We start from the raw sequence: 13,448 nt of genomic DNA on the forward strand, positions 1-13,448 counted from the left end.
TCATTTTCAATCATGTTGCTACTCACTGATTATCCAACAATTTCATGCTCATTCGCAACAAATAAACAAGCAAGCATCTATGTCAATTGCAGCAGGATCAGCACAAGTATTGGGCTAACAAATGGCTTACATCACCGAAGGCCAGGTCAATAACTAGTGTGAGAAATAGATAGTCAAAACATAACCATACTGGCAAGTTGAATTTGTGCAATATAGTATAACTTACACAGGCAACATCAGAGGAGCAGGAGAATCGACATTTCGAGCGCAGACCCTTCATCAGGAATAATCATGAAGGGCTTGTGCTTGAAACGTTGATTCTCCTGTTCTCGGATGCTGCCTATGTGGCTGTGCTTTTGCAACACCACGCTCTTCAATTCTGATCTCCAGCATCTGCAGTCCTCACTTTGTCCTAGCATAACTTTCACACCTTATTCATGGGAAAAAAAAAGGATATATTAAGAAACTTTAGGCCAGTTAATGTCTCAGTTGCAGCTAGATTTCTACAACATGTAATTTGGAACCAAATTCACAAAGAATTAGAAAGACATGGGCTAATCAGGTGAAGTCAGTTAAAGTCTGTAATAAGCAGGTCATGCTTGACAACTGGGCAATTGATCTTATTTAAAAAACACAATCAAAACAAAAGCAAATTACTGAACAAATTTATAGAATTACAAAATACAAGATGCCTTGCAAAAAATAACACCACAAATATTCAAGTACATGGGTTTTAAAAATAAATTAACCAAAATGGTGAACAAATACCGGTAACTAATAAAACTGGGGGACAGTGGTAGGATAGGGAAGAAAATAACAGAAGATCTCAAAAAGACAGACCTGGGAAAAGAGAACAAAGAGCAATGTAAAATTAATCTTCAGCGTCTTGATGGGATCTGAGCCATTCAGTGCCTCTAACTTGTAACTTCTCATTTTCTATTTGCATAAATACTTGAGGCATCAGCACAAATGTCAAAATTAGCTTATGTTAAAGTCAGGGCTGCAAAAAGTATTCCTACAACTTCAGATGTGCCTAAGCCAGGTACAGTTCATGCAGATAAATGTGAAAAATGTATATTGTGAGGGACCCTTGTGGCACATTGGATTGTGTCCCTACCCCTAAACTAGGAATCCTGAGTTCTAGTCCAACCTGCTCCAGAGGTGTGCAACAACAACTCTGAACAGGGTGATTCAAAAAATAGATTAAAATGAAAATAACAGCGTACATTTCTGAAAAAAATTTTGAAAACAAAAACAATAACCAGTATAATTTTAAATAACTGATTACAAGAAAAATTATACCTCCTCCATGGCTCCTGAGACAGCAGGTTTATGTTTCAGACAATATGGACCTTGTTTCCAAGCCTCAGTGTCTCCACAGTCACAGAAACCGCCTCCACCTGAAGTAGTCATCTAGATAAAGCGTGGTTGTATTAAATTTCTGTCTCAATTATTACAGATTATGAACACAATTCAAAGGGGAAAAAATGTACTGCCTGAATAACATCACTGTCCAATACAAACAAGGTTGAATTCCTAGTCATGACCACATTATTTGGATTTACTTATTAATACTTAAGATTTTGGATTATTTCAGATCTTCAAATGTGGGCAGTTTATTTCACATAGGACGCATGCACCCCTAAATGCAAGCAAATCAAACTTTAATATGATTATAGTAATTGTTTTTGACAGCACCTCTGATCAAGTAATGGTCCAGATATGCTGATGGCCAGAGAATTGCAGAAGCACTATAGAGTGGAGTTGTGCATCAAATCCCAATGCAGCTAAACATGTGAGATTTGGCCCGGAAATTGAATTTTTCAGTGAATAGATATTCAGAAGATTAAAACCTACTCAAAATCGCCCCCCATCAACTAAAATCTCCATTCCAAACTCTCAACCACCACCGATTCCTCACTTGTAACTCCCTACCCATGGCCCAACTTGACCCTATGGCAGCTGACTTGACCCCCAAGCCCAACTCAACCTTGCTGAATCCAACCGCCTCTGGCCTACTTCAATGTCTACTGCTTTCTGCAGTTGCTGTCAAAATAACTTTAAGAAAGAACTCCTGAGAAAAGGCAGCAAGTGTCACAAAAAGAGGGCAAATCTTAGCCTGCAATGCTATTTCTGCAGTGAATAGATTTTTCCTTTGTGATCTTTGCTGGATTTATATTGGCCAGACTCTGGGCACTGGCCAAAAAAAAAAACTGTTGATAGTGAATTGTGCAATTTTCAAGAGAATTGTCAGTAGTTAAATCTGTTCTGGTGTTAACCAGAATACTGAGCCAATGTGTCATCACAGCTGAGTCCTACTTCGCATGGGCTTACAGGAGGGAGCACAACCTACTGTTGAGGAAAGAGACCTTTGGGCAATCAAAAGTAGCAAGGAGTAATGGAAAGTACAAGAATGTGGACTGATTGCTGAAAGGTCTTTGAGTGAAGGCAAAGCTTGGAACAGGAAAGCTTAAGTCAATTAAAACTATATTAAATATCGCCACAGAGTAGCAAGGTCATGAAAAATCTCTAGTGGAGAACAAAGATTATGAAATTAGCATGTTGAAGGATGGGCAACTGAGACACAGTGGCTCAATGACAAGCACTGTGACTTCACAGTGCAAGGAACCCAGGTTCAATTCCAGCTTTGGGTGACTATCTGTATGGAGTTTGCACATTCTACTCAAGTCTGCGAGGGTTTCCTCCCACAGTCCAAAGATGTAGGTGAGTTGGACTAGCCATGGGAAATTACCCCATAGGATCTAGCTCTATAGGTTAACCATTGTAAATGCAGGATTGTGGGGATAAGGTTGGAACTGGTCTGTGTGTAATGCTCTACAGAGGTAGATATAGACTTAATGGGTCCAACAGCCTCTTTCCACATATCGGGATTCTACGAATCTGTGGCACCTGACGGAAATGGAAGCAATATATGAGCACATTTCTTGCGAGGATTACTGAAAAACAGAGTGCAGTAGTGAGGTTTTGTAAAGTTGAGAAAAGCATATAGGAAGGCTTCAGCAGTGGAAATGAGGTAAAAATGTATCTTTGCAGAGATAAAACTGTCACTGTTGCCAGATTGTAAAATCGATCAAGGAAACAAGCCTATATTTCATTTTGACATTTAAATATGAAAGTATTTGACAAATCTTCTTTAGAACAGAATTTGGGCAGGTTATCAGAATACTTTTTCCTTTCTTCTGTGGACGCCTGAATGTATACCGAAGTGCACTAACATCCTTCTAGGACTATGCACCAAAAGCACAATCTTTATACTTTTTAATTCATTTTTAAAATTTCTCATATAAGTGAGCATTTACCATCCACTCAGTGCAACCTTTCAAAATGTGTGGGCAAGCTGCCTTCTTAAATCAGTCTGATTCATATGGCTCAGAAGGGAACTTGCAGGTGGGTGGTATTTCTAAGTATCTGCTTCCATTGCCCTACTATGTGGCTTTGAAAGTGCTGTCAAAGAAGCCTTGGTGAGTTGTTGCAATGCATCTTGTGGACTGTACACACTGCAGCCACTGTGTATCAGTCGTGGAGGGACTGAAGGTGTTATATGCTTTGTCAATCAAGTGGGATACTTTGTCCTAAGTGATTCCAAGTTTGTTAGTTCCAAGTTGCTACTGTACTCATCTACAGAAATAGAAAGAAAATCAAACACACTCCTGACTTGTGCCTTGTAGATAATGGAAAGAATTTCAAGGCCAGTTACTCAAAAGAGAATTCCCAGCCTCTTAACTACTCCTGTCGATAGAGTATTTATGTGGTAAATCGGATTCAGTTTCTTGTCAATGGGAACCCCGTGAATGTTGATTGTGGAGGATTCAGCAACAATAATGCCAGTGAATGTGAAGGGGCAGTGGCTAGGTTCTCTCCTGTTGGGAATAATCAACAAAGCATGATTCAGTGAGAACAAACTATGTCAGGTGATTTCACAAATCTGTTGGTTCAAAGATCTGTCCCAATTTTGACACAAGCTTCCTGATGTTATCAAGGAGGACTTAGTGGGGTTGACAGGGCTGTTAGTTTTTGGTGCCTTGGCTCATGACAGATGGTCTATCAGGTTTCAGTACTTTCGTCAGACTTGGTCACTGTTAGTTATCATTGAGAGGCTTGCTAGAACGTTGGAAAGGGTATTTAAATGTGAACCACGTGCTGTGGATCCGCAGTCTACCAAACTATTCAGCTGTGCAAGTTATGGGCAGCAAAAGAAAAAGAGCAGGAACAGTGGCAACTTTTTCTCTCCTCTAACACAGGCTATTTCATCAGATTGGTCATTAGGTACATAAGCACAGCAAGTAATTAAAGGACAGCTTAGAACTCATGCAGAAGGTATTCTATATTAACAAGGACGTAAAGAAAAACAAATTTTCTATTTTAATATAAGCAACTGCTAGATACACAGGAGGGCTTATGTTCATTGTCTGTTTGTTGTCTCAACAAAGTGCAAACAAAATGGATAGATAGGAAAACACGTCAAAGGAGTGCAAGTACTTAAATAACTTACCCTGTATCGATGGGCTCTGTGCACGCTTGCCAAGAAGCATTCCATGCATAACACACAGGTTGGATCTACTGCACAATCCCTTGAATAAAGAATCAAAAAAGTCATGCTATGGTTCATGTCATGGGTTTTATGAAAAAAAAGCTTCATTTTCAGAATGAATTGTACTTCTCTATTGTCTAAGATCTGGTAACTAAAGAAACTGTGTTTATATACTTTTGTATCTAAGTCGGTGCTTTAATTGGCAATGCACAAACTTTTCACTATCTTCATTGAGTATGTTTGATAATAAAGGCTATTCTATTCAGCAAAGCTGTTAAAAGGGTGGCAAGGTGGCACAGTGGTTAGTACTGCAATTTACAGCAATTTGTAGAGACAAATTGCTGTAAATTGCAGCACCAGGGTCCCAGGTTCAATTCCAGCCTTGGGTGACTATCTGTGTGGAATTTGGACATTCTCCATGGGTGCTCCAGTTTCCTCCCACAAAAGGTGTGCAGGTCAGGCGAATTGGCCATGCTAAATTGCCCATAATGCTAGGTGCATTAGCCAGAGGGAAATGGGATGGGGTGGCCTACTCTCCGGAGGGTTAGTGGGGACTTCTTGGGCCGAAGGGACTGTTTCCACACTGTAGGGAATCTCAAAAAAGGGATCTTCAGATTGCACTTCCAGAAGGTATGGTTAAACATTCTGTGCTGTGCTTATGATCACAGACTTATGAATTAGGATCTAGAGTAGGCCTTTTGACTCGTATAGCCCACTCTGCCATTCCAAAAGGTAAATGGTGCTTGCCTCAACTTGCACCCCCCTCCCCCAACCTTTAATGATTCTACTTCTCACAAAGTCTGAATCCCATCATCATTAAGGTCTCTGTAAAAATCAACAGGCTCTTCACATCCACCCAATCCAGGTCTCACACAATTTTGTACGTCAGTCAAATTTCCCCTTAGCCTCCTCTGTTCCAAGTAGAACAGTCATAACTTAACCAAATTTGTTGTTTTAATACTGTATTTCTCGAATTCTGCCAAAAAAAAAACAGTAATGCAATGACTAGTGGTAGTTTTGCTGTACTATTAATCCAGAAACCATGGCATTTGGTGGAATTTTAATTAAATAAATATCTGGAGTTAAATGTTTAACGGTGACCATGAAACCACTATCAATTGTTGGAATAAGCCTGATGTCCTTAAGGAAACTAAACTTGCAATCCTTATCTGGTCTGGCCTACGTGTGACTACAGACCCATAGCAATGTGGTTGACTCTTAACTGCCCTCTGGACAACTCGGCCTCGCCATCAACGTCCTCATCCCATGAATGATGAATTTAAAAACATTTTCATCTCCTCTCGATCCTCACAAATGCATTTGCATCATTTACTGTAATGAGATGATCAGAACTGTGACTTAACTGATCCCTTACACAGTTTAAGCATAACATCCTTCTCCTTATGTTCTGGACCCCAGCCATAAAAGCAAAGCATTCCAAATGCGTTCTTAATTGTTTCATCAACCTGTCCTGGTACGTTCAGGGATTTGTGGACAGGTACTCCAAGGCTCCTCACTTCATTGACACCTCTCCATGTACATTATCAATTATGTCTTCCTTTGTCTTGTTTCACCTCCCAAAACACATCACCTCACCATTCTTTGAATTGTAGTCCATTTACCAGCTCTTTGTCCACCTACTATTCCATCAATAGCTTTCAGAGTCTACAGATGTGCTCCACACTATAGACCACTTAGCATATTGTTGTGTTCTCCACAAACTTTTTGATCATGTCCCCCACCCCCACCTCACACACACACACATCTATGTCAAAACTGTGAATCCATAACACAAAAAGTAGAGCACCCAATACTGAACCCTGTGGAACCACAGTGCAAATAATATTCCAGTTGCAGAAAAACGTGCCAACAATTATGCTTTGTCTCATACCACTTATAGTTAATCGTGCTTGTTTTGCTTTACTCTTCTTTAATACTAAAAATATGTTTTGTTTAAAAATATAAAACCTGAGTGATGTTAAAGAACGTTCAGATTTCTCTTTAAATTTTCAGTCTTTCACAGGATGACAACAATTGACAAAGCCCAAGTTAGAATTCAGTAAGTCGGTGAGTCAAAGGTCCCACATTCACTTTTAAATCATTCCTCCACATTATAGAATTTACTTTCCTGGAATAATTTGATTTTTTTTGTATAGGTCTTATAGAGTCATAGAGATGGACAGCACGGAAACAGACCCTTCGGTCCAACTTGTCCATGCCGACAGATACCCCAACTCAATCTAGTCCCATCTGCCAACACCCGGCCCATATCCCTCCAAACTTGTACTATTCATATACCCGTACCAGATGCCTCTTAAATGTCGCAATTGTACCAGCCTCCACCACTTCCTCTGGCAGCTCATTCCATACACATACCACCGTGTGAAAAAGTTGCCCCTTTGGTCTCTTTTATATCTTTCCCCTCTCGCCCTAAACCTATGCCCTCTAGTTCTGGACACCCCCCACCTAAGGAAAAGACTTTGTTTGTTTAGTTTACTATCCAAGCCCCTCAGCTTCCGATGGTCCAGGGAAAACGGCCCTCGACTGTTCACATGCTCCCGATAGCTCAAATCCTCCAACCATGGCAATATCCTTCCAATCTTTTCTGAACCCTTTCAAGTTTCACAACATCTTTCCAACAGAAAGGAGACCAGAAATGCACGCAATATTCGAACAGTAGCCGCAATATGACCTCCCAACTTCTGTACTCAATACTCAGACCAATAAAGGAAAGCAAAACAAACGCCTTCTTCACTATCCTATCTACCTGTGACTCCACTTTCAAGGAGCTATGAACCTGCACTCCAAGGTCTCTTTGTTCACCAACATTCCCTTACCATTAAGTGTATAAGTCCTGCTAAGATTTGCTTTCCCAAAAATGCAGCAGCTCATATATCTAAATTAAACTCCGTCTGCCACTTCTCAGCCCATTGGCCCATCTGATCAAAATGGCTTTGTAATATGAGGTAAACTCCTTCGCTGTCTGCTACACCTCCAATTTTGGTGTCATCTGCAAACTTACTAACTATACCTCTTATGCTCACATCTAAAGCATTTATATAAATGAAGAAAAGTGGTGGACCCAGCACTGATCCTTGTGGCACTGCACTGGTCTGGTCTGAAAAACCAGTCTGAAAAACAACCCTCCACCATCACCCTCTGTCTTCTACCTTTGATCCAGTTCTGTATGTGTATGGCTAGTTCTCCCTGTATTCCCTGAGATCTGACTTTGCTAACCAGTCTCCCATGGGGAACCTTGTTGAACGCCTTAGTGAAGTCCATATTGAGCATGTCTACCACTCTGCCCTCATCAATCCTCTGTTCCTTCTTCAAAAAACTCAGTCAAGTTTGTGAGACATGACTTAAATGCAAATTCCTTTCTTCACTGCCTGCTGCACCTACATGTTTATTTTCAGGAACTGGTGTACAAGGACACTCGAGTCTCAATGCAGACCTCTTATGCAATTTATCACCTGAAAACAGCTACCTCCTCTGGTTTCCATGTTAAGTTTACTTGAGCTTTGTTTGGTGAGTTGGTAACTCACCATTGCCTGGCAAGAAACTCACCATTGCCTGGCAAGAAACTCACCAAGCTGCTTGTGAAATGCATAAAAGATTAACTAAGATGTCCCCAAAATAGAGATCAGCCCCACCCAAACTTCTCATCCATTCAGTCCACATCATTCAGATTCCTCTAAGATTCCACCCTATGCGTACCTATTTTTCAAATATGTTTTTTGTGAAATAGTTTATCAGATGTTTTTTAACAGTCAATGTACACACTAAAAAAATTACCTTTATTAACCCAATTAGCTAACTCAAATCAACTCAGACATGCTTTGCTTTTGACAAAAACATGCTGGCTCAACCATGGTTTTCCAACCAAGAATTAATTTGCCCATATTTAGTTGCTACAGCTAACTTCCAGAACAGAGCTAATATCACATCCATTGTTGATGCCAAGTCCACTATCCTTGAGCTCAGCATTAAGGTTTTAAATCAAGATGAGATGAAAAGTTAACATCTGTCAATGATATCTATGTTTGAGGAAGCGGAATTGGAGACTGATGAAAGAAGACTGAAGACCAAATGTACACTGTGGTCATGGAGGATTGGACCCAATTTCGAGCACTCATACTCAAATTCCAAACTGACCAATACAGGAATGGAGAAAGTGAGGACTGTAGATGCTCAAGATCAGAATAAAGAGTATGATGCTGGAAAAGCTTAGCCCATCAGGCAGCATCTGAGGAGCAGGAGAATCAACGTTTCAGGCAAAAGCCCTTCATCAGGAATGAGGCATGTGGGCTGGGGGCCTGAGAGATAAATGGGGGGAGCGGCAGGGTGCTGGGAAGGAAGGTAGCTGGGAATGTCATAGGTAGATGAAGGTGCAGGTGGAAGTGATACGTCGGGGTCGGCGGGGGAGGGGGGGGGGGGGGGGGGGCGGGTGAAGTGAATGTGTGGGAAGGAAGGAAGATGGACAAGTAGGACCGGTCAAGGGAGCCGTGCAGAGTTGCAGGCTTCAGAATGGGTAAGGTGGGGGGAGGGGAAATGAGGAAAATGGTGAAATCCACGTTGATCCTGTGTGGTTGCTGAACCCTAAGGTGGAACATGGGGCGTTCTTCCTCCAGGTGTCGAGTGTTCAGGGTTTGGCAATGGAGGAGACCCTTGACCTGCATTTCCTGGGTGGAACAGGAGTGGGAGTTAAAATGTTCAGCCACGGGACGGTGGAACTGGTTGGTGCCGGTGTCTCAGAGATGTTCTCAAACAATCCACAAGTTGGTGTCCTGTCTTCCTAATGTCGAGACCACCACATCGGGTGCAACAGATACAGTGGATGACATTTGTGAAAGTGCAGGTAAATTTCTGTCAGATGAGGAAGGATCCTTTGGGGCCTTGGACAGAGGTGAAGGTGGAGGTGTGGGCACAGGTTTTGCACTTCCTGCAATGGCAGAAGGTGCCGGGGGTGGGCGAGAAGTGGATCTGACGAGGGAGTCAGGAAGGGAATGATCTTTCCAGAATGCAGATAGGGGTGGGGAGCGGAATATATCCCTCGTTTTGGGGTCTGTTTGCAGGTGGTGGAGGTGGCGGAGGATAATGTGATGCATGTAGAGGTTGGTGGGGTGTAACCAATCAGGAACTAGAACTTAGTTCAGGAACTCCCCACCTACATTCGGCACACCACTCACATCCTTCACCTCCTCAAAGATTCCGTTTCCCCACCCCAACACCTTATTCACCATGGACATCCAGTACCTCTTCACATCTAACCACCACGACAAAGTCCTCCAAGCCCTCCGTTTCTGCCTCTCACGCCAACCCAACCAGTACCCTTCCATGGACACCCATTCATCTGGCTGAACTGGTCCTCACCCTCAAAACATTCTCCTTCCAAACCTCCCACTTCCTCCAAACCAAATGGTAGCTGTGGGCACCTTTATGGGCCCAGTTATGCCTGCCTCTTAGTCTGGTACTTGAACAGTCCAGCTTCCGCAGCTACACAGGCACCATTCCCCACCTTTTCCTCCACTACATCAGTGACTTTATCGACACTACCTTGTGCCCCCACGAGGACATTGAACTGTTCATGAATTTCATAAACACCTTCCACCCTGACCTCAAATTCATCTGGACCATCTTGAACACCGTCCTCCCCTTCCTAGACCTCTCCATCTCCGGCGACCGACTAAACATGGACATTTACTACAAACCTGACTTCCACAGCTACCTGGATTACACCTCCCCTCACCCCACCTCCTGTAAAAACACCATCCCTTTGCCCAATTCCTCCACCTCTACCTCATCTGCTCCCAGGAGGACCAATTCCACCACAGAACATCGCAGACGGCCTTCTTCAAGGACTGCAGATTCTCCTCCCACGCGGTTGACAATGCCCTCCAGTACATTTCCTCCACCCTTGAAACCCACCCCTCAAATCACAACAGGGACAGAACCCACCCGCCCCCTTGTTCTCACCTTCAAATTTAGAGGGCAGATTTTTAAATGTGAGAGGACAAAGATTCAAAAGAGACTGGAGGAACAACTTTTTCACACAGATCGCGGTTCAGTTTGGAATAAATTACCAAAGGAAGTGGTAGATGTAGGTACAGTTACGACAATAATAGACAGGTACATGAATAGGAAAGGTTTACAGGCTTTGGGCCAAACACAGACAAGTTTAGTTTTGGAAATTCATTCAGCATGGATGAGTTGGACAAGGATCTGTTCCTATGCTGTATGACTCGAACAACTAGGCTATTAAAAAAAATCTTTCAACTAAAACTTTAGTTGGTGCCAGCACCCAATTAGGGCTTCATTAAATGATGACATTCATCTCTTCCCTTCCCAAACCAAACCACGCTAATGCAGTGTGAAAGAGGTTGATATTTAATAGAATTGTAACATGCACTTTGTCACACTTAGAAAACAGGGACTTGGTGTGCTCTCATCTAACAGCTAAAACTACAGATGGGCCAACATGCACTACTCATTTACTTGACATGGTAGGTACACAAAAAGGTTGTTTTTCCTGTGGAAGAGTCGAGGACCAGAGGGAATAATCTCAGAATAAGAGGTCGCACACTTAAAACATGGATAAGGAGAATTCCTTCTCTCAGAGGGTTGTGAATCTGTGGAATTTGGTTTTACCACAGAAAGCTATTGAGGCTGAATTGCTGAATTTATTTGAGACTGGAAGAGACTGATTTTTATAATTAGTAAAGGAATCAATGGTGATGAAGGAAAGATGGGAAAATGGAGTTGAGGAAGATCAGATCAATCTTGATTTCACTGAATGGCAGAGCAGACACGATGGGCTAAGTAGCCTACTTCTGCTCCTCGGTCTTATGGCCTTAAGAGATTGAGCACTCCATAAATTCAATAACAATTATCAAGTATAACTAGCCTCCTACAAACACTCGGGAACTTACTTCTTTCCCCCGCCCCCTCAAGCTATGAACAAAATGGGCAAGGCCTTATTTCTTTGTGACAAGAAACTGTCCAAAGATAATCCAGACAGTCCTGAAGGCAAGACTAATGATCCAGAGATAACAGTTCCAATCAGTTAATTAAATAAATTGTGAATTAAAAAACAATTTATCAGCAATGGTGGCCACATACCTGCTGAGTGTTGTAAAAACCTGTCTGACTCTCCAACATGGAAAGGAAATTTGCCATCCTTACCTGATCCCATCTCCCAGTGACTGAAGGTCACTTCAACAAGTTAGCTGCCAACAAGTGACAAGAATCATGGGACCTTCTAATACACTTAATGGGGAACCATTGCAGCATAACAGGAGACCAACCAGCCCAATCGGTCAGTTGTGTTTCTCTGACTCAGCAATTCAATGAACACCATGCAGCCAACTTCTCATTCTAATGCAATATATTATTCCTTTTCAACTAACAAGCAAATTTCCTGTTAAATACTTGACTAAATTTACCTCTACTATACTCTCATGAAACACTGTACATATCTTAACCATTTTCTGCATGAAATAAAATGGTTTCCTTTTGTCATCATTGCTTCGAGGAGAAAGTGAGGACTGCAGATGCTGGAGATAAGAGCTGAAAATGTGTTGCTGGAAAAACGCAGCAGGTCAGACAGCATTCAAGGAGCAGGAGTGTTGACGTTTCGGGCACGAGCCCTTCTGCAGGAATGAGGAAAGTGTGTTCAGCAGTAAGTGATGTGTGTGGAGGTGCAGGTGAATTTGTGGCGGATATGGAAGGATCACCTGCACCTCCACACACATAATTTGCTGCATCCGCTGCACCCAATGTGGCCTCCACTATATTGGGGAGACAGGCCGCCTACTTGCGGAACGTTTCAGGGAACACATCTGGGACACCCAGACCAACCAACCCAACCACCCCGTGGCTCAAAACTTCAACTCCCCCTCCCACTCCACCAAGGACGTGCAGGTCCTTAGACTCCTCCATCGCCAGACCATAGCAACACGACGGCTGGAGGCAGAATGCCTCATCTTCTGCCTAGGAACCCTCCAACCACAAGGGATAAACCTAGATTTCTCCAGTTTCCTAATTTTCCCTCCCCCCATCTTGTCTCAGTCAAATCCCTCAAACTCAGCACCGCCTTCCTAACCTGCAATCTTCTTCCTGACCTCTCCGCCCCCACCCCCACTCTGGCCTATCACCATCACCTTGACCTCCTTCCACCTATCGCATTTCCAACGCCCCTCCCCCAAGTCCCTCCTCCCTACTTTTTATCATAGCCTGCTGGACACAATTTCCTCATTCCAGAAGAAGGGCTCATGCCCGAAACGTCGACTCTCCTGCTCCTTGGATGCTGCCTGACCTGCTGCGCTTTTCCAGCAACACATTTTCAGCTCATCATTGCTTCTGCCAATTACCTTGAATCTATGTCCTCTAATTCTCAATTCTTCCACCACTGTCAAGAATTTTTCCCCATCTACATGTCCAAGGCCCTTCACGATTTTGAATATCTCTGTATCAAATATCTTCAGATTTCTCTTCTTCAAAGAAGGCAAACTGAAAACCTCTGAGCTATTCATCTAGTTGAAATTCTTCATGGAATTATTTGCATGACCCTTTTCTGCATTCTCCTCATGCCTTCACAACTTTTTAAAAAGTGTAGCACCCAGCACTGGAAGCAATACTACAGATGAGACCAAACTAGTGCCCTTATACCAATTCAGCATGGTATTTATGTATTCTATGTCCCAATTAATAAAGCCAAGGTTATTCCAAAATTGATTAATCACTTTCTAAACCAGCCCTTCCACATTCAATAACTTATTCAGATACATGTTCAAGAACCTTAGCTTCGGGACTCTGCAGAATTGCAGAGATCGTTAATCAGTTTATTGAGATCTATTATGACATACCTCTGAAGCAGTTGGGAACTTGAATATGTTCT

At 42.5% G+C, this 13,448-nt stretch overlaps 1 protein-coding gene across 2 annotated transcripts in view; it reads right to left on the reverse strand.

Annotated features, from left to right (window-relative positions):
* The window catches only part of ubr2 (ubiquitin protein ligase E3 component n-recognin 2), a 141,158-nt gene that overhangs the window by 112,800 nt on the left and 14,910 nt on the right, over positions 1-13,448 (reverse strand). For both annotated transcript variants that reach the window (XM_060831419.1, XM_060831418.1), the window contains exons 3-4: positions 4,514-4,592; positions 1,303-1,413 (exon numbers count right to left, since the gene is read on the reverse strand). In XM_060831419.1, the coding sequence (XP_060687402.1) occupies positions 1,303-1,413; positions 4,514-4,592 (190 nt within the window). The remainder of the gene's footprint in view (positions 1-1,302; positions 1,414-4,513; positions 4,593-13,448) is intronic.

Source organism: Hemiscyllium ocellatum, chromosome 10 (assembly GCF_020745735.1).
Source record: "Hemiscyllium ocellatum isolate sHemOce1 chromosome 10, sHemOce1.pat.X.cur, whole genome shotgun sequence".
Taxonomy (NCBI): domain Eukaryota; kingdom Metazoa; phylum Chordata; class Chondrichthyes; order Orectolobiformes; family Hemiscylliidae; genus Hemiscyllium; species Hemiscyllium ocellatum.